This window comes from Hyalella azteca, unplaced genomic scaffold (assembly GCF_000764305.2).
Source record: "Hyalella azteca isolate HAZT.00-mixed unplaced genomic scaffold, Hazt_2.0.2 contig6537, whole genome shotgun sequence".
Classification (NCBI taxonomy): Eukaryota; Metazoa; Arthropoda; class Malacostraca; order Amphipoda; family Hyalellidae; genus Hyalella; species Hyalella azteca.
The window spans coordinates 1,915-22,830 of NW_025936696.1; the positions used below are offsets into that span (position 1 = coordinate 1,915).

The 20,916-nt window shown below is 36.4% G+C and overlaps 1 protein-coding gene across 1 annotated transcript in view; it reads left to right on the plus strand.

Annotated features, from left to right (window-relative positions):
* Positions 1–638: 638 nt before the first annotated feature.
* The window catches only part of LOC108664947 (discoidin domain-containing receptor 2), an 85,066-nt gene continuing 64,788 nt past the window's right edge, over positions 639–20,916 (plus strand). The window contains exons 1-3 of the mRNA XM_047880896.1: positions 639–1,121; positions 16,379–16,484; positions 16,872–17,109. Of these exons, the coding sequence (XP_047736852.1) occupies positions 953–1,121; positions 16,379–16,484; positions 16,872–17,109 (513 nt within the window). The 5' untranslated portion in view covers positions 639–952. The remainder of the gene's footprint in view (positions 1,122–16,378; positions 16,485–16,871; positions 17,110–20,916) is intronic.

The following is a 20,916-nucleotide window of genomic DNA, read 5'->3' on the forward strand; positions in this document are numbered from 1 at the left end:
TATTTTAGCTCACTAATGCAATATAGAGTGCATTAGTAATTAGGATTTATGGCCCAAGTTTGGATTTCTTTTTACAATTCGACATCGATATGAGTTGTATTAGTAATTATGTAAGTCTTGTTTAATTAAAGTTCCCGCTCAAGTTTCGAAGTTTTCAATCAAAGGAAAACATAAATTATTGCTAAGCGTTGAACACTTGGCAATGAATAGCTATAATAATATCATTAATAATTGATAGCTATAATTGTATCTACTAAAAAATGCATAGCAATAAACCAGAGCCACATCTCATTAAGAAAGATTCAATCTCTGTTATGGATGCTTAGCAGACAATCGCTTACATTGACGCTTGATTTACACCTAAACTCTAATAAACTTCGAATTAAAACAAACAAATGCCAATCATTATTTACCATTATTACTGAAATGAGATGTCGAAGCCCTTCTGATCTTGCTCATAGCACGATAAAAAATGATAAAATATGTTTTGATAAATTTAGTTTATATTAAATAATAGTTATCTAAAGAGAGCAGAATATTAATTTCCCTTAATAATTCTTGTGATATTTTTTTCAGGAAGTGTGAGGCTCTGTTGATCTATTGATGCANTACATTCTTATTTCCTTTAAATTAAACTGTAAAAGTACATCAATCATTTATCGACAATAGAATATATTCATATTATATTTCATGGTGTCGGTGTCAAACCATTCATGTATAATTTGCTTTATGAAGTGGTATTTGTGACTTAATGTAACGGAAAATGCTGCGATTTTGAAGCGAAGAGCTAAAAAAATTGTGACCATGGGTCGTGTCGGGGATCATATTTGTGAGAAAATGTGTAAAAATGTGTAAAAGATTTTCGGAACATCACCGGAGAAAAAAATCGAACAATGAGTGTAATCACTTCAGTGAAAAGGACTGTAGTTCTCAGTAAAAATTAGTATTAATTATGCGTGGAGACCAAGAAAACGTCGTGAGTAGGACGTCAATAAAGGAAGTTGACCTCAGGCCAGCTCCGGTCAGCGTCATGGTCGATCGTCGTCGGATGAAGTGGCCGACGCTGGCTCTGATATTCCTGGCTCTGGCCTTTAGCTTCCCTGCTACTGCCTTCGACATCAGTAAGTACAAGATAGACGTTACAAATATAAACAAATAGTTATACTTAGTTTTGATTTTCAGGAAATTAATATCAAAGTAGGATGATTAATTTTACCGTGTTTATTTTTGAAGAATCCTCATTTAAGTTTCATTTAGAGCAGCGAGTAAAATGTTTCACTCTAAAATTCAACTTTCTATGTTCAATATATTCAATGCAGATGAATTGCAAAGTCTCTATTGCAAATTTTTATTTTCGGTTTTGAACCTGGATGCTTGACTGTCTTATAAGAACTTCGGATGAACGATTAATTCAGCCTTCCAGCTACTTTCAAAGATGTGGCAGGTTTTTGAAATTAGGTGGCATTCATCATCTCAAATACCACTGTAAAAATTGGAACGAAGACTTTGAATTTTTGAACAGACGAAGACTTTGTCAATTGATCAGACGAACAATTTGTCAATTGATCAGACGAAGACTTGGACAATTCATCAGTCGAAGACTCGGACCAATTGATCAGTCGAAGACGTGGACAATAGTTTTCACATTCTAATAAATATTTTTTTGCCCGATTATATGACCAAAGAAAATCTTTCCACAAATTTCAACTAATGAGAAGAAATATTTACACCGAATAGTTAATTGGTGGCAGTCGCCGTGGTAGTATTGGAAGCCATGCTCACTGAATAATTCATGGTTTTAATTTTAGCTTAAACAAATTTGGAATTTTCGAGAGATATTCCGACCAAATGTTTTGAAAATATTCCTGTTCACTGGGCGTGGTTTCGTTTTGTCTGCATGGAACGCAACTTATTTCATCAATAGCAGAATATTACGTTAGGCATTAGTTGTCCTTAAGACTCTTAGCTTAATAAAAGCTACTAAGTGTAATTTTTAGATAAATTCATGATGACTTCGTGCGTTAGATTGAATTGTAGTTATTTTTTAAATTTAGTTGTTGCCCAATAATTTTATTTTAAATCTCTCCGAAGTATGCAAATGCGAATACATTGAATGATGAGAAATAAAACGAGCTTTTCATTGAAATGTTTGAAGTTTTTTTCAGCAGAATTAAATCATCCAATAATAATGTTTCGAATGATCACAGAATGAATTGATCGACGTGTGCCATCACTCGATAAGCAGTCGATTTGTTTGTCTTATTCCTTGTTAATGCTTCGGAAAAACATATCGATCTTTGGCAGCTTTTGTAAATGTATACTTTTAAACTCACGAACTTGGTTTACTCCTGGGCCTATACCTTCGAAAAAAGTTAAGAGATCGTAAGTTCATCAGCCAATCATTAACGGCCTTCCAAGCAAAATACAGCAAACATAGACAAGAAAATAGAGCGTAAGTACTTACGTTCAGTTTTGAGAGTATGGCCCCTGGTCACCTTTCTCCAGGCATTTACTGATCTCGAGCATGACCGAAGCTAACAGAGCCAGAAGACGTCGTGTCGATCAACTTTAGAGATGCGGATTGGTTATGAAAGTTCTCAATACAATTGAGGATAATAGGAGAAAAACTAATTGGAGGAAATGGAAACGGTCAAGAGATAAGACCCGTTAGTTAGGAAATAATTTTCTTTTGAATTTTAGAAGTTTAAACAAGTGTTACATAATTCGAGATTTAAGAAGATACGTAAAATGGAAATTTATAATTATTTATTCCAATTAAACTTCCGAAGGACTGAAAAGTGTATACTTTGATAGTTTCGGGGATATTATGATTCGCACATAAAATATTAATTAAATTAATATCCTAATCGAAAATACCGTCTTCACGGGTACTGAGACCACCTCAATCTTGGACGTCATCAGCGCAAGCTAATTACTTACGTGGGTTTCAATTTCACGGGACTGATTGGGACAAAAAAGAAAGTATTGGGAGGGCATTTTCCCTCATTCCTTCGATGGCCTTTTTGAAGAGGCCCTCAGGACATCGTCTAATGAAGGAGTGCTTGCATATATTAGCGATGTCTGGAAGACGTGCAGCGGCTGTTCCATCTGAATTCTATCTCATTCAAATTTCTTTTGCATAGTTGGCACGCTGGTAAAGTTTAACGTCCAGCGTGCTTACCTGGCGCCATACTTTCAAAACTCGCTAAATGAACTTAAGTACTTACGCTCTATTTTCTTGTCTATGATTGGTGGATTTTGCTTGGAAGGCCGTCAATGATTGGCTGATGAACTTACAATCTCCTAAATTTTTAAAGTTAAGTATGTGCCCTGAAATGCTCTGATTATACATTTAATAAATTTTTAGCTAGTAGCTTTTCTCTAGGAGAACGATTGATAAGTGGTCGCACCTCTCACAAGCAACTTCTACGAATGAAACCTAAATGAAAATAATGCTCTCAATAATGCTAGTGGATGAAGGTCTAAATAGACTGTCTCCAAATAGAAAATTTGCCATGAGATTAGAAATCTTTGCATCCACATTTAGGGACATTCTTATTTACATAGGCTGTCGTTCATCAGCCGATATAATAATAATCGATCCCGAGCAGTCCACATATGTTATTTTAATTCGCTCAGTTACTATTTTTCACTTTGTGCAACTCGTCCACGAACCCTATTAAGCTGATAAAAATTCGTCACCACTAATGAAATTCAAAACCAACTAAGAGTCGAGTGAAGTGGAGAAGTGTTGTTTCTTAAAATGTGTCGAGTGAAGTGTAGAAGTGTTGTTTCTTAAAATGTGTCGANGACAGGTGTTGTATCTTAATATGTGTTGAGTGAAGTGGAGAAGTGTTGTTCCTTAAAATGTGTCGAGGGAAGTGGAGAAGTGTATCTTAAAATGTAAAAAAAAAACTCAGCAGATTTGAGAGCTTCTTTCGATCTATCAAGCTCAAAGGCGAGGTTCAATCGGCCCTGAAAGCCGTTGTATACAAACTTTTGCTCGCAGGCTTCAACTCTGAAGGTTCGATAGCACAGTTCGGTTGCTATAGGCTGGTTAACGTGTCGACCTCAGTATATGTAAGTGGGAGTGAACATTTTAAAACATTTTAAAACATTCGCAGATATATGTAGACATCGCTAAAAATATCAGTATTAATACAGTTTCTTAGTACGCCTAACTATTTACTTGCAACGGAAAAATACATACACCTGAAAAATTATAACAAGGTATTAATTAATCACTTTTGTTTTCGCTCAGTGAACGACAAAAAGCGAGCACAAGCGCTGCGCACTCTAACGAGGGGCTCCACACTTCGCATTCAGATGCAAACACTAATTATCATTTTCGATGGTCAGGCTCATAAGTTGTCAGAAAACAGACACGTATTTTGCCGCATGGAAAACAGACACGTTTTTTTACCTGTTTTTGTTGGCTTTACTGGCACGCGGAGAAAAATTTCTTGTTTTTGCAACCGTTTCAACTGATTGTCGGCATCTCATTATATATAATCTTTATTATATAGAGTATATTCGCATTCGCTGCTAAAAAACAAGAGAATTCTTTAATTTATCATTTCAATTTATAATTAATTAGTTTTACAAGCATTGATCAGATAAATATAGCTTCTTGCACATAAGGTCAATAAAAGTAATGTATTTCATGAGATATTTTTTTACCATAAAACTAATAGTTTTCGGTAAAATTAATTAGGATTAGAACCATCTTCAAACTAATTTTAACGCTGTATCTTCCAACACAATATGAACGTTGTTTCTATTATTTTCAAGTTTATTTCCTTATATGTCTTTGATTCTATTTTACAGCGAATAGTACAAAATGTTTTTTTTTCGGGACCACGTGCAAGTATAAACTAATCTTTAATCTTTTCACAAATAATTACTCGTCAACTTTCTTGATCCTCGCTCATATATTGACGATTTAAAGATGAACAACATTGTCTTATTCGATCTCATCAGTCGCCTAAGTTTGTAACAACGAATCATTTAGATTCTAAACCATGACACAAGTGTTTAGTAGAATAGCAATTTTTGAAAAAGTTATAAATGAATGCGAAATCGTTTGATGAAAAAAATTCGTCTACTTATGATAGTTGAATTAATCATAAAATCGTAATTTCAACACTACACTTTAATGTACTCTAAGGAGACATGATCTAAATCAAAATTATCGTATTATTAAATTATCCAATATTTTGTGAACTAATTCGGATTGATTTACGCATAAAGCTTCTTCAGCACTCGTCTTCATAAATCTCGTACTTCAATCCCTTGCAATATTCAAGTAAAAAGCCAAAGTAAATCATTTTGCCTTGGCATAAACTTTGCGTTGAGGCCTCGACAAAAAGTCAGGCCGAGTTCAGGAGGAAATTACGCACGCGCCAAAACTTCTCGCGAGGTAACATTGCGTTCCTAACGACGCATCTGAATACGGGAATACTCCTATATTAACGCTGCAATTTAGTACGGGAATGCAATAATTCATGATATTCTTGCAGCATACGGGACACAATACGGGAACATTGTGAGGCAGCAATGCCCTGGTGGAATTTTGTTCTCTTTGAGTTTACTTGCATTTTGTTGTATCTTGGTAATCATAACATTGGATCGCAGGTGCAATACATGCAAGCGATCATTCGCCAGCTGTTTAGAGACAATCAGGTTCCAGTCGTTTGTATTTTTGTCCTTGTATTTGACCGGCGATGTAACCAAGAATGCTTTAATCAGGGGAATTTGAAAAATTTATCCGCATTGTTACTCATGAGTCAAGATTTCTAATCTAATATAACAGAATTATATAACAATATAGTTATGCAATTACAGTTTCGAATTTTTGCATGCAAAAGCCATGACTTAAAAAACAAGCAGATTCATGACCTTTGATTTGTATCGCATATCGAGCCTCATATTTACGTAAGCTTCACCAAAATTTCAAAAGACCAAGAAAATAATATTATTTTCAGGCATGATTTAGACCATTGACAATACTTAAAAGATAAGCTGCTTACTGCTTATCTATCGAATATTTATTTAACATCGAATATTTAATTGTCAGATCCTACGTCTTAACCGAAAAATTCGTACCCAATACTCTAAACACATATCATGGTCTTCATTATAAACTTGGCTTGAAAACAACCGGAGTTCGTACTCATTTCATAGTACAGAGCTCATAAAGATGGCGGTGATCTTGCTCGCAAATAAAACTATACGGAGCAATCAAGTAGAATTTGAGTCTCGCGGAAAACTCTCAGGCAAATTGCAAGCCGCTTTCCGGCGTTGGGATTTTTCTTCTGCATCAAAGTTAAGAGCCTCGTAGCTGAGTTAAACAAAATTCACCTGAATCAATTATTCTTATTCATCTGTCATATTGTAAAGGGTAGATTTATGATACTATTTGTTGGATTTTAACAAGATTTTAATATAAACCAAAATTACTGACCAGAATTCTGTTTATTCCTTGTTCATGGTTTCACTAACATCGTTTGATTTTATTTTAGAATTTATGAATATTTAGGAATAGGCGGGCGGGTTACGAATAATTTTACCAAAAAATCGGCGTATTAACTAATAGCGTGGGTGGGTGTTAGGTATACTTTTCGTAATCCTCCATTAATTTGTGAACAACTACGAATATTATGCTTTTGTTTCAGCAAATGTGCACTCACTTGTATCTAATAAATTCATCGTAAATTAAGATTAGTTTTAGTTATACAACTAAATTACAGCTTATCTCATGAAGATTACATTGACAAAATTAATCATTCTTTTCTTATTTATGAATAACATTTGCGATTACATATCAAAAGTTACGTAAATTCAAGTTTTAATCACGAATATCTATTTATTTATTCATGTATTATATATTTAGAGAGTTTTGTTGAAAGCTGTCGCACATCTCGCAGCATGAATGTTCCTGAATGTTCCCAGCACCGACACGAGCGGCACTGAAGAAGTGGTCAATATTTGTAGTACGTGACTGGACGGCGCATGTTTACGCTCACTTTTAAATACCACAGAAAAAGTTGTGACTGCGTTGTAAGTTTGTCGGGAATTGAGTTATTCAGCGCAGCGATGCAGCGGCCGTGGTGCTAACGAGAGACAAATGCGACGCATGTAAAATTGTCCTTTTCCAAACTCGCAAAACAAGGTCCGAATACCAAAACTTTTATTCCAGTTGCTGTTTAGTTCCTTTGAATGCCAGGACTTTTTAAGAACTATGATTCTACAATGCATTTGAATTGCTTATGGCTCCTTTTGGAGGAGGATGATTTGTTATATTGGTCTTTTGGAATGCTAAGTATGTTAGTCCTACGATATTTCTTATTTGATTATTTTTTATTTGATTTGTTGACTCCCTTAGCTGCACAATTAATTCAACGATTCAGTTATGAACATCGGTGAAAAATTAAATGCCTTCAAGGTTAAGGTTCGAAACTCCATTGAAGGAAACTATACCCATTCAGCGTCTCAAATCAGAATACAGTCGAACATATCTCTGTCAGGTATATTTACTTCTAATGAAACTTGAAAACCCTTCGTAATCCTTCGAAACACTTTGCACATGAAGCATATCTTAATCCTTCCTCAAATGCAAATTTCTTTTCATTTACGTCAAAAATCCTGTTATTGGATGGTCGAATCCTGTTTTTGGATCCAGATGTTGGATAGTTTGGATGTTGGCATTCTGACTTCTTTTTCTTCGACTTTCCGCCCACAATAGATTTTCTGTTGAGATATTGAACCAATTTATTGAAGCCCTCAAGATAAAGCAGAGAAAAATCAACTTTCATATACATGAATGACATCAATAATATAATATTTCAAAACAAACGACAAAACAGGAATTATTAAAATTAGAAAATATTTACGGGCATTTACATAATGATGGCGATTTTAAGATTTTTTGGTTGTAGAATATTCTAAAAGAAGACGAATTTATCCTGGTAGCACAAGCGTTTGAAAGCGACGTGTTTGGGGGGACTTTACGAGCCTCGAACATGGCGTCATTTTAATGGCGCTCCTCATTAAATTTATTCTCTCGGAAAAATACACTGCAAGATCAAGAATATTTTTGCTCGCAATGAGAAGATCTAAAAGTTCCTCTATGTCAGAGACCAAATGCGAAAAAGACTCAACTGTGCGTTTTTTTTTGAATGTGGAATTTTAAGATAAACGGTAAGTTTCATGAATTTATTTGGAAATGCAATATGACATCGTTTATCATCAGGTTAGCTCTGTAGAAACTTGTATCCATTATTGCTATGCTAGATTAATCATTAATTGCTGATATCTCTTGTGATGCAATCAGGGTTTAGCAAAAATGCCTCTTCGCGTTCTTATACAGAAGATTTATCAAAAGGTGCAAATCTCCGTTTGTCTATTTCGTAAAGAATTTTTTTCATGACGATGCCAAGAAACTTCCCTTAAAACTTTTCACTTGGAAACAATTTTTAATTTAATAATCTTGTGGTTTAGGCCGGAATGCTCATATATGAGATCGCAGTGGTGTCGAAATCCGGCAGCCTGCTGTCTTCAAAGTCCGTTCAGATCTGAGCTTCACGCAAGTCCCCGCATCGAACGGATTTTATCCAGGATTCTTAAGGGATTTACGCTAGAATTTGGTTAGGATTTGCCGAGTTTTCCTTCCAAGCTCCTCCGAAGTGTCGAACGGAATAATATTGCCACGTGTATTTTTTGGAACGTCGTTACTTGCAGAGCTACATCTCAAATGTAGATATTCTCGACAGTAACATGTTACAATGTGTACTTCTTAGATAACTAATTGAGATGAAATTAGAGGCTTATTCCGTTCAGTAAAGGCAATTCGGGGAAATTAGACGTTAAAAAAATCATAAAGCAATTGAACACAAATATGCTTGCCGAACAAAAATTATTAAGTAAAATTATAGTGTTAAAAATACAAGTATATAAACGGCAATTTGAAGATGTAATTGAATAGCAGTTTCTCTGCAGTTGAACTACTAAAGTGTGTAATAATATATAAATTGGATTTGACTGATTGCATACCAATACTAGTCGTTGTCGTTTGCATCGCATTTGTGGAAGAAATTCACTGATTGGTTGACAAAAACGAAAGCTGATCAAGTTTAAAGTTGTTAAATATTATAACAACTTGGGGAAAATTGAAGCTCATAAAGATGTATTTTTGCCAAGTAAATACTAGACACGCATTCAGTTCGTGTGAAGATCACGTCAATACATTATTTTAGGGTGTTGTGTTGAACACTCTTGGATAATTTACATTGTTAAAATTGTAATTGGAATTTAAAGTTGAACTTCCCAATAATCTAAAGCAAAAGAAATTCTAAGTATTTACTGTACGTTCAAAATAGTCTTTACTTACTTTCAAATCCTCTGTAATGAATACATTAGCTCTCCAACTCGTATATTACATAACTATAGAGAAGAACGGAAAAATATAATTAAAATAAATCGAGCTTCTTGACTGAACTATTTTATAAATGTGATAGAAAAACTCGCATTAGACATTATGAAAATAGTAATATGATTAACATTGTCTTTCCTCCAAAAATGCGGATTCGTTTCAATAAAAAAACAATACACTTACTTGTTTGGTGTAGAATTATCCTGCGAAATTTTCTCCATTGACATTTTATTAAAAATAAATATATACTTACACATCATTCTATTAAAAATAGGAATACGAAGAGATCCTATTTCCTATATTTAATGACAATACGCAGTAATATGAGAAAACTCTGTACATGACCTGTGTATTCCCAGCCATTTTCTGGCGTGGGCCTAACTTGCGGAAACTCGAATAAAGAATAACGAAGTCCGGCGTCAACTGACCTCGTCTACGCGGATTGGACAAATCCATCGGAAAATAACAAGCTCGCCCTCGCGGCTGTCTGTCGTGGTCCTCTCTCAAAATACGACTCACAATCTTTATTTTATTTTACTACAAAGAGATTCCTTTTTGCCGGGCGTTCGTCACACGCCGGAGCGCAGTACTTCTTCTTGAACACAAAATGTTTGCGTTTGAAATTGTGTGTCTAACTAAATTCTCTGCCAATGAGGAAATGCATGTATTATAGTGCCTATGTTTATATTCACATGAACGCATATTAAAATGAAAAGAATTATTTAGTTAAATACGAATATTGAGAGTAGAAAGACAGAATTTTTTCGTGACAGCGCTCATCGAATTGGCCGTTACGTAATGTGAAAGAAAGATTTGGTTTTATTTAATTTATAGTAGTACAAAAATTTTGTTTTCCAATCACAATCAGGCTGTTGATGATTACCCTGAGAGATGGCGTTGAACGATCAGTCGTTTACTTACAGGCTCCAGGGCACAAGATTAAAGACATCGTCGAAGGATATCAAGCTTGTCGAAACCCAATAATTTACTTTTGCATGCAATAGAATTCAAGGCTGTTCATATATTTCCTCATATTAAGTCAATTACTCCTGTGATGCCAAGCCACGTGCCAATCGTTGCCTGCATGCCAAGCCACGTGCCAATCGTTGCCTGCATGCCAAGCCACGTGCCAATCGTTGCCTGCATGCCAAAGCAAAGCAACTTCCAATTACACGAAATGCATACAAACCTTACGTGAAATGCAAACCTAATTCATGTTTAAGGAATCTTTTATCGAGAGTTTCATTATCAAATAATCGAAGCGTAGCTTTACATCCACGTATAAAGTTCATCATTCTCATTCCAAATGCTTCTTGTGAGAGCAGCTGCAGTAATTAAAGATCGCTTAATATCAAAGAGCTATTACAGTGTAAGTCCTTTAAAATAAAAACAACGTAAATAATGATGCATGGAGTTTTTTTACAGCTTAACCAGATTGGATAGCATATTCCTTTCACAAGCTAGTAAAAAAAGACTCAACATCTGTTAATCTGATCGAGAACAGATGGACTGATGATTGAAATTGCGAGCTTTTTATAGTTTTCCCGAGTTATATATACTGGCAAACAAAGCTGATTGGGTATTCTAATGAGCTTAAGGTACAATTTACTATTTATTTTACATGTAAAGTCACAGGCACATTCCGAGTAGCTTCTGCATCGATACAAGAGTATGTCGAGGCTGAAAACGATTTTACATTTGGATTTAAAACAGAACAGGGTTAAGCAAACGGCAGACATGGACTAACTGCAGACAAAGCATAAGTTCCGAATATATTGGAAATTATCATTTTACGTACTAAAAGGGGTACACGAAATAACTTAGAAGATTTTTCACACATAGATGAAAATTAGATATGCACAAGTGGGTCCGGCAAGTACCAAAATAATTAAATTTATTTTAGTGATTGCTCTAATATTTTTTAAAGTATCAATTGCAAAGATAATAATAATTCACGTTGTATGGATTTTAAATAAGATGCCTTCACTCTTCTTATCAGTAGTGATATTACAGTAGATATTCTAGAGTGTCTCGGAGCAGAGTGTGGGCGCTGGCTGCGCAAGACGACAGCGGTGACACCCTGGGGGACTTGCCAGATTTGTAGGAGCTGATTAGACGTGACGGGGCTTGGCTCGGGGACCGACCCTGACAAATTTCTTCAAACAAGGTCCAGTGCTAAGGAGAGCAAAGAAAACCTCTCGCCAAGACCCTTAAAGCTCCAGCAAGAAAAAAAAGACTATCAAGGGCTGGGCGCTGCAGTCGTATTCGGTCCTTGATTTGTCCCGAGCAAGGGGCGACCGCTGGATTAGGTTACACTGACTGACGAAAACCTAGAGTACAGACATGCTCGAGTGCATTATGCTATTTGGGCCACATATTAATGCACATTTTTAACTTGAGAACTTCCCCATTAATTGTTGTGGTAGGGTTTTCCCACTTCATCACACTCTTCAGTGTGGTTTACTGGAAAATAAGAGGTGCCCAGCTAGGTAACAGTAAACTACTTACTTTTCAGTACCTATTTACATATGTTTAAAGATAATCGCATAAAATTAGAGCAAAATTAGAGCCCCATTTTATAATTTATAAATTTTAAATTGATTTAAGTTTCTGTAACAGACGCATACTTGTGTCAAAATAAAATTCATGAATCGTTCACTGAACTAAGATGAACTTAGTAATAAATAAAATAAAATATCTTGAAAGACTAGTATAATATACGAATAGTTATTACAGGCAGAAAAACTTATTCGTTTTTTATTTAAAAAAATCATTGAACAATGATTGAAGGCAGTCAAAGCATTATGTTTGTCAGATCATGTTTGCCTGATTCTTTATTCAAGAAGCCTCATGCATGGTGGAGAATTCCAAGATCCTGACCGCGCATGAAAATCCTCAAGAAATTCAGGTCCCATAAAATTCGGATTCAGGCGTCAAGAATTTGATCAAAAGCAGCAGCCGGACCGAGGCTTCCATGCCACAAAAGCACGACGCTCTGCTGCACTGTAGGCCACCAACTTGAGGCTTGCTTTCATCGGGGAATAAACATACCGTTTTATTGAAAAAAGTGTAGTATTTGAAACTACATTCATGCTCAAAGAACTAACTTTAAAATTCTTTGAACTAAGATTCATGGAATGCATCGATCTTAATCGAATTTCCTTCTATGGTGCTAAGAACTCGAGAACTTTACTTTAAGAATATAGTTTGTATGAATGATCCCATTTATTGCTTGAAAAACAGGAATTCAAAGATGGCGAGTTTGAGTGAACTACATTTGGCTTTGGGGAACAATTTCTTAATGAAGATAATATTGTATTAACGAGCTTGAGTGAAGTCACTTCGGGTTCATTTAGCTGCGTCATAGTTTATGACAACGGGCATGAATCGATTTCTGCTAATTAAGAAATTCATTTTAATTGATTGAATTGAACAATAGTTCGTGATGAAGAGAAATTTCATTCTCTACTGAAACTCGTCTCCGCCATACTTTTGAAAAAATATAACTCAGTACTCACTGCAGTGAGTGACAGAGAGCGCATTTTCTAGTCGACGAAAACGTGAAGTCACGGACGGACGGACGGACAGACGGACGGACATGACGAGCACAATAGCGCCTTTTTTCCATAAATGAGAAAATGCGCTAAAAATGAGGTATTCGTCCAAAATAATTTCAACCGATATATTATTTGATGTTAGAGTTTATGTATTTATATTTTACGATGTTTACTGACTATAACTGCAGCAATGATTTTAAAGTATTGAATTTCTGAATCTTTTCTTGAATTTGCCGATGTAACTTTCAAGCGGATATAGAGTGTTGGAGGCCTATAACTCGGTTGGTTATAGGATTTCAACCTAAACTTTGTCTTCGTACAAGATTTTGATATTATTGCTTGAAAATTGCTTTTCCTTATTCAGGAATAAAGCTGATAATTTGATGCTATATTTTATTCGAAAAATTGTTAACCTGCACGATCTTTCCCAACAGCTTGGTCGATTTTCAATTTGTCCTGAAGAATTGAAGCCTCGACAGCTTGAAAGGAGAACTTATTACAAATGTGATGTGAAACTCTCCGACATTCATAAGATAATTGAGAGAAATTTGATCTCGTGCAACTCTGTGAAACGTAAAATGTTGAGCGCCATGTCCTAACAAACCTCATTTACGATATAACCTAGCAACAAGACCGCTTTAAATTTCAGTCCACGTCTGACTCCCCCCTGCAGTGGATGCATTTTATTTCACTATTTGCGAAGAATATCCTGAAGCTCGATCAGAAGATGGGCCATTGTGTGACGCTATTTGGACAGCCGTCTTATTAAGGTTTGATCAGCTCATACAGCCCGGCCTGATCCCGAGAAAAGCATTCAAAACATCTCCATCTGAGTGTATTTTTGGCGTGTAATTTTTCCTTGGTGTGACTTGAGGGACCATACTTCATTGCTGGGCGTTGTAATGGTGGAGCCTAAAAGCCCAGACCGGTCGGCAACAGTTCCTTCCCACTGCGAGAATGACGTTGAAACAATGTTGAATTACGATGATCTAACGAAACAACGTTTAATTCAACGTGGATTCAACGTTAGATGACTAATGGGAGCTAAGAGCCCCAGGCTTTCAGCAGCAGCGGCAGGCTTGTCTCTTCCCACAGAAAGCGGTACCGACGACAGCTTTGAATTGACTTGCCCCAAAAATAGAAGCAATTCAATCATTTACCTTCATTTGCTTTGAAAGACTGCAATCTGGTAAATTTGGAGCAATCCAGCAGAGAAACACAATGTATTTGTAATGAAAATTCTGCGAAATATAAGCACAATTTTTCCAAAATTAGCGCAACCGAACAGATATGACCACGAAAATAATGGCAAATAAGAACAGGTCAACCGATGCCCTGATTTGTTATGAACAAATTATATAGAAAATCAAATTTCATAGCATCCCGTTTAATTCAGTGACATTGTTTGAGCAGAAATAACTTGTAAATATTTGGCTAAAAATATTGAGCTATCAAACACTTTTTGATGTACATATGTTTCTATTCCTTCATTTTTCGTTATGAAACTAATAAGAAAGTATATTTATAATGAAATATATATAATATATAACAAAATAACGAGACAATATATGATGTTCCTTCATCATAATAAGACCATATATTTTAAGCGAAAATCAACACGTTCTCAGTGCATCTCTGATCTCACGAAACCACGCTCCTACAACGTGATGGTGAAATCCGTAGAGTTTCTGCCTCGCCAGCAAACTCCAGAGACTTGGTTCTTCCCGAGGTCCATTCAGACTCAGCATTTAGACGGCAATCAGATGTGTCCCTCATTTTCTGAGGGCGACTCGTGGAAGAAGGGCTAAAACATTTTAGACTTTTGTTTGTAAATAACAAAGATGGCCAAAATAAAGAATATATGCTCCAGCTATAGGGCTGGAGATGGGACTTAATTTACAACACATGTCAGATAAGCAAAGAGTAATACACTGGAACATACAATTATCGCTGTTTATATTTATAAGTAGATTGATTCAAGCACATAATAGATATCATTCAAGTCCACCATTTAAATGTATAGGATGTTCAATTGATCATAATTTATATTTTTGGCAGAATTTTTTTCCCTCGAATAATTTACCCCACGTATACAAAATATTAGGAGCTTTCGATTTGTATATACACATAAATATAAATGGATATTGAGCGATGAACCAACTACATTTATCTTTGTAGGATTAATACTTACAGGAATTATCGGAATGATACTTTTTCGATTGATTTAAGTTTTTTATGTAAACGCAAAGATGACAATTAAAAAAAAAGCTTTTATTTGAGCAGCATTTTTGTTCGAAAAGTTTGTTTTGTTTTTCCTGTTCACACTTATTCATTTCTATTTATTTATAATTAATCGATGTTCAGTGATTGCCGTAAATTTGTCCGGGCGCGTCGATGAGATATCAGATATCCAACACCCCCCCTCAAGCGGTCATCAGTTTACCAGAACTCACTGTGGCGTCAGTTTGTTTGAAACTCGATCATACCCTAGCCGGGCTGTAAATATCGGCTTGAAGTTTAAAACTAATATAATTAGTTGATGGTACGGGTATTATGATGATGAATGCACTTACATTAAAGAGAACATTTTTCACAATCCAGTTCCTAGATACGGGTTTGCTTGAAGTCAAGTCACTCAGTAAATTTTGGCGGCCGTGAGTTATGCTCTGGCCATGCCAACGCTGGTCCCAGGTGAAGGGCCCTAATTTTGCCTGGTGTTCGGCCACTTTAATGCTCGGCTGTGAGCGCAAATGAGGGCCTCGAGGCACGTTCTGTAAACTGACAAACTGGCGCCCCTACTCGGGCCCCAGTTACGGCTCTGCAAACGGCCTCCCGATCTCCATTGCCCCTTCCCTCTGACGCCGTGACCAACTGCTTGCGAATAATTTGGGCCCTTGATATCGGCATCCCTTAAGAATTTTTTAAAAGTTAGTAAATATGTGCTAAAAATGACTCAGCCTGCATATATAGCACGATCAATTTAATAAATTTGATTCGCAATTCTGGTGTTTTCTAGATTAATTCTCTACTATTAATTATTAGATTAAATAATTAATTCTCGATTAATCTTGTTACCCTCAACGTCACGGCTCTCAGCTACAGTCCATGCCCCCGTGCCATGAACACTTTAGTGAGCATACGAAAATCTGCACATTAAACATAATCGCAAAGAAAGTTCACGATCTTTCTTCTTCCACAACTGTGATTTCATCTCATTCAGTCCATAATTATTTTACACTAGGTTTAAATATTTTGCGTATGTTGATGGAAGCATAGCAGTAGTGAACGGTAGTGGACGGTTTTACTTCACTGTACGATTTGACACGCGTGCGGAAATTTCTGGACCTAATTTTCACTCCATTAAAATTAAACCATTTATCTCTTTCTCCAGAACAATGCACTGCGCCGCTGGGGATGGAGTCAGGAGCCATTGTGGATAAGCAGATCACAGCTTCTTCCTCGTATGACATCACCATCACCGGACCAGCTTCTGGCAGGTACGTAAATATTTGAACCTTCTCTTCCCACTCTGGCTCGCTTGTCCATCACTCATCAATATACGTGATTTTCTCAAAACCTGAATTTGTCTTCCAACGTTACTAACGACATGTTAGTGTCGCAAATGGTACTCATAGAAAGTTCAAATCAGCCATCAACTTATTACCACTGAATTTTTGAAAGTATACCGCTGTATACTTTCCAATTTAAATTACATGAAGTTCTAGAAAAATAGTCCTATTTCAATCCGAATTTCAACAGCTCTATTTCAAAGGCATGGTGAAAACCACGAAAAAACACCTCCAATCATAGCGACAAAATATTAACCTCTTAAGTAAAATAAATACATTGAAAAATATTCTCAGGGTATAACGTCTACTTCTCAGGCTGAACGTTAACCGCCACGGTGGTGCTTGGTGTCCACGAGAGCCTGTTGGTTCGAACGACTCGGTGAAGCAGTACCTGGAGATCGACCTCATCTCCATGCATATGATCTCTGCGGTGGAGACTCAGGGTCGCTTCGGTAACGGCGTTGGAGTGGAGTTCGTCAAGACATTCCTGCTGGAGTATTGGAGACCTGGCTTCACAGAGTGGCGTGTATACAAACTCTACAGCGGCGAAAAGGTGAGTAGCAAAATGGATCATGTCTCGGTACACTCAAGTAAAGCTTGTTTTGATATTATCTGACGATAGTAACACTCATATCTTGAAAGCTGGCTGGCTTTTACCTCCTTTGATTAAAGTTTTCACCTTTTATTTCTTTAACTCCAGATAAATTGAAGTCATGGAACTGAAAACTTACTTTTTCTTCATCTAACTGCTTTTGTGAAAAAAACATTAGTGTTAAGTCGTAATTTGAAGCGTACGCAAGCACCCATGTCATGTCCACTGGCAACGGAAAATTCAGAACAGCTTTAATGAATCTGAAACGCTCGTGAAAAATTTGTGCATTACAAAATAAATTCAATTCATGATTTGAATTAAATAAAAAAATAATTAAAATAATACGGCCGAGCCTGATAATACGGCCAAATCTTGAAATCAGAGCGGATGAATTTTTCATGTTTAAATACAGATAAAATTTGTCGTACACTCGAAATCAAATTATATTATGCAAATCTTTTTTAATTTCACTGCGCAAATAAATTCTTTGCTTCTGATTGCCGAGATAATTTGGATCAATGAATCGCGTCGAGACGTGCATTCTACAAGAAACCAAACTAAACATAATTAAACAGTTGTTGAAAACACACTAATCATCAGACTTCTAAATATTACTACAAGATAAATCAATTATACATAAAAATGAGCACTTAGTAAATCATTTACATTTAAGCATAAAATTTTAATGCAAAAAAAATGTTTCTTTCTTGTTTAATAGTACCTTGATTAGATTTGAATTTCAATTTCGGACGGTATTTCTTTTATAACTTTCGGTCTAAGAGATTTGATCGCAGCCACCATTTTTAGCGCATTTTCTCATTTATGGAAAAATGCACTATTGTGCTCGCCATGTCCGTCTGCCCGTCTATCCATACGTCTGTCCGTCCGTCCGTCTGTCTGTCCGCCCGTCTGTCTGTCCGTCCGTGACTTAACATTTTCGTCAACGAGAAAATGCGCTCTCTGTCACTCACTGCAGTGAGTACTGAGTTATATTTTTGAGTAATGTACAGTGCATCGGAAATAACATCGTACAGTACAGTAATCGTACAGTACAGTACAGCACAGTAATGTACAGTGCATGCACACAGATTTTTAATCGGAAATGGCCCAATATATTCAAAAGCTCTGTGCGTTGGAATATAATATACCTGTGCCCTCCATTGAGCTACCTTGCATTATATGTTCCCAAGAGCTATTATGACAATAACGTTCAAATAGAGTTAAAATATTTTTGCCCATATATATGGTCCCCTTAAACCTCGAAACGAAATGCACAGAATTGGTACTAAATACTGAAATTAGTTGCATCAAGATGTAGGTAAAGTAATACAGACCGACTGTAATGATCGAGAAAACTAAAATCACGACTGGAAGAAGCTAATGCTAGATTCAAAACTCGGAAATTAATTAGTCTGTGGTAATTGTACGAGTTAACCCTTCGAAATATAGGTGATATCTTTATATCTTTAAAAGAATGATATTTCATAAAATGTAATTGCAATTTTTTTAAGAGTAAACATTGTATCCTAACTCAGGTAACACCTAAATTAAATTTCGCGCGTCAGTGAGCAATAAAACATTCACTCATGCAACACCGAAGCATGCGAGTGTCGTGAGTGTGCACGTTGCGTATGTGAAGCTCGGGGGAAATCTGTGAATTCATCGGCATCGCCTGCAAGCCTTGCTACCCCATGACCCCTCAGCTACATGATGCTCACTCATAAAATGCTCACTCACACGGTGCTCACATACACAATGTTCACTAACACATTGCTCACTCATAAAAGGCTCACTCACACGATGCTCACTCACACAATGTTCACTAACACATTGCTCACTCATAAAAGGCTCACTCACACGATGCTCACTCATAAAAAGCTCACTCACACGGAGCTCACTAACACGATGCTCACATACACAATGTTCACTAACACATCGCTCACTCACATGATGCTCACTCACACGATGCTCACTCACACGGTGCTCACTCACATGGTGCTCACTCACACGATGCTCACTCACACGATGCTCACTCACACGATGCTCACTCACACGATGCTCACTCACACGATCGCTCACTCACATGATGCTCACTCACACGATGCTCACTCACACGGTGCTCACTCACATGGTGCTCACTCACACGATGCTCACTCACACGATGCTCACTCACACGATGCTCACTCACACGATGCTCACTCACACGGTGATCACTCACACAGTGCTCACTCACTCAATGCTCACTGCACTGACCACCGCATTCATCATTTACTGAGCCACGAGTGAACTGAACTCCAGCGAACCGAAGCAAAAGGTTCAATGTTTGCCGAGAAGTTATTCCCCTCTTGTCTCTGCTGCGCATTTATTACCCTAAAAGTTCGCGTGACACGCAGCCATGTCACTCGCATGAATCTTCGACGCCTGTAGCCTGTAGGGAAATACCCTAAAATCGGCATGTCGCCAGCGCGCTCAAAACTCGGCTGGAGGGAATGGGCATTTCCAGAAAATGTCTGCATTTGATGTCAGTCCTGTGAATACAGCTGGCGTCATGTGCTGGTGGTGATATTTGTAGGATTTTAGAAACCTTGTCTTTGCAAAAGCCTCGGTATAAATTCAGAATGCGAATTCAGAAATGTGTTTACATTTGCAGATGAAAGGAAGAAATTAACAAATGGCTGGAAGAATTCAGTGAAGATGCAATATATGCCAGCTAACGCATGTTTATTCATTAACCTTCTTTAAATAATGTTCAAAGGCTTCATATGCACTGGTACGGTTTACCAGATCGGAATTAATTTCTAAAAATGGAATAAAATCATAATAAATATTAAATGAACTTGTCATGAAATACCTTCTAACTTCAATCAATTAGGATGGATGAGCGATATCAATAAAGTAATTAGTTTAAACGTAATTAGTTTAAACTAACTCAGTTACAAGTTGTCGCATGATTTCATGAGTTGGTTTAAATTAAAATAAAATATTTTTCAGTCTGTCAATTACAATAACAGTTTTTTAAACAGCCAAAATTTCACCCAATTCTGGAAATGCAAAAAAAAAAAATTGATGCAGAGCTTTTTCTCTCTTAATAAGATGATAAGTCGTAGCTTATCATTGCAGTTAAATTTCCAGAAAAAACGTTCACAGCTGCTATATAATCTGACCCCCTGTTAACATCTTTACCTAACATCAAATAGCATCCTTCAAAATTACTCATTATTCAACGATAATTGAATCTACATGTAGTAATATTTTAATCAAAGTAAAATCCATGTAACGAGGCTCCTGACTGTTGCATTTAGCGTTAAATTCTCACCAATGTTATTGATTTTCCAGGTTATGAGTTCGAAAATTGCTTGATGTCTTTTTACTAATGGTTGACTAAAAATGCCTCATATTTCAATATTAAAGGTGCAGAGGAAAATTGTAATGTCATTCATATTATAAACTGAGATAATTGAGCAATGCCGATCCGTCCGCGCTTTGCATTGCACCAGAGAAGCTTGGCTAAGCTCTCGTTTATTCTAAGAGCGTGAAGCTCATTCCATAAAATTTTAACACGTTTACAGCTCTCTAAAGCTCTCAGCCAAATTGCAGTTTCGGTTGTTTTTTTCCGAGTCATTCGCTCCGGGGAAGAAGGCGGACGATGATATTGCACTTAACCTCTCGTTGTCACGCAAAAATAGTTCCATATAATTTCAGATTGAAAAGTCCAAGCGACCCGAATTCATTTTATTGCACTCTTATCCATCGAATTTAAAACAGAGT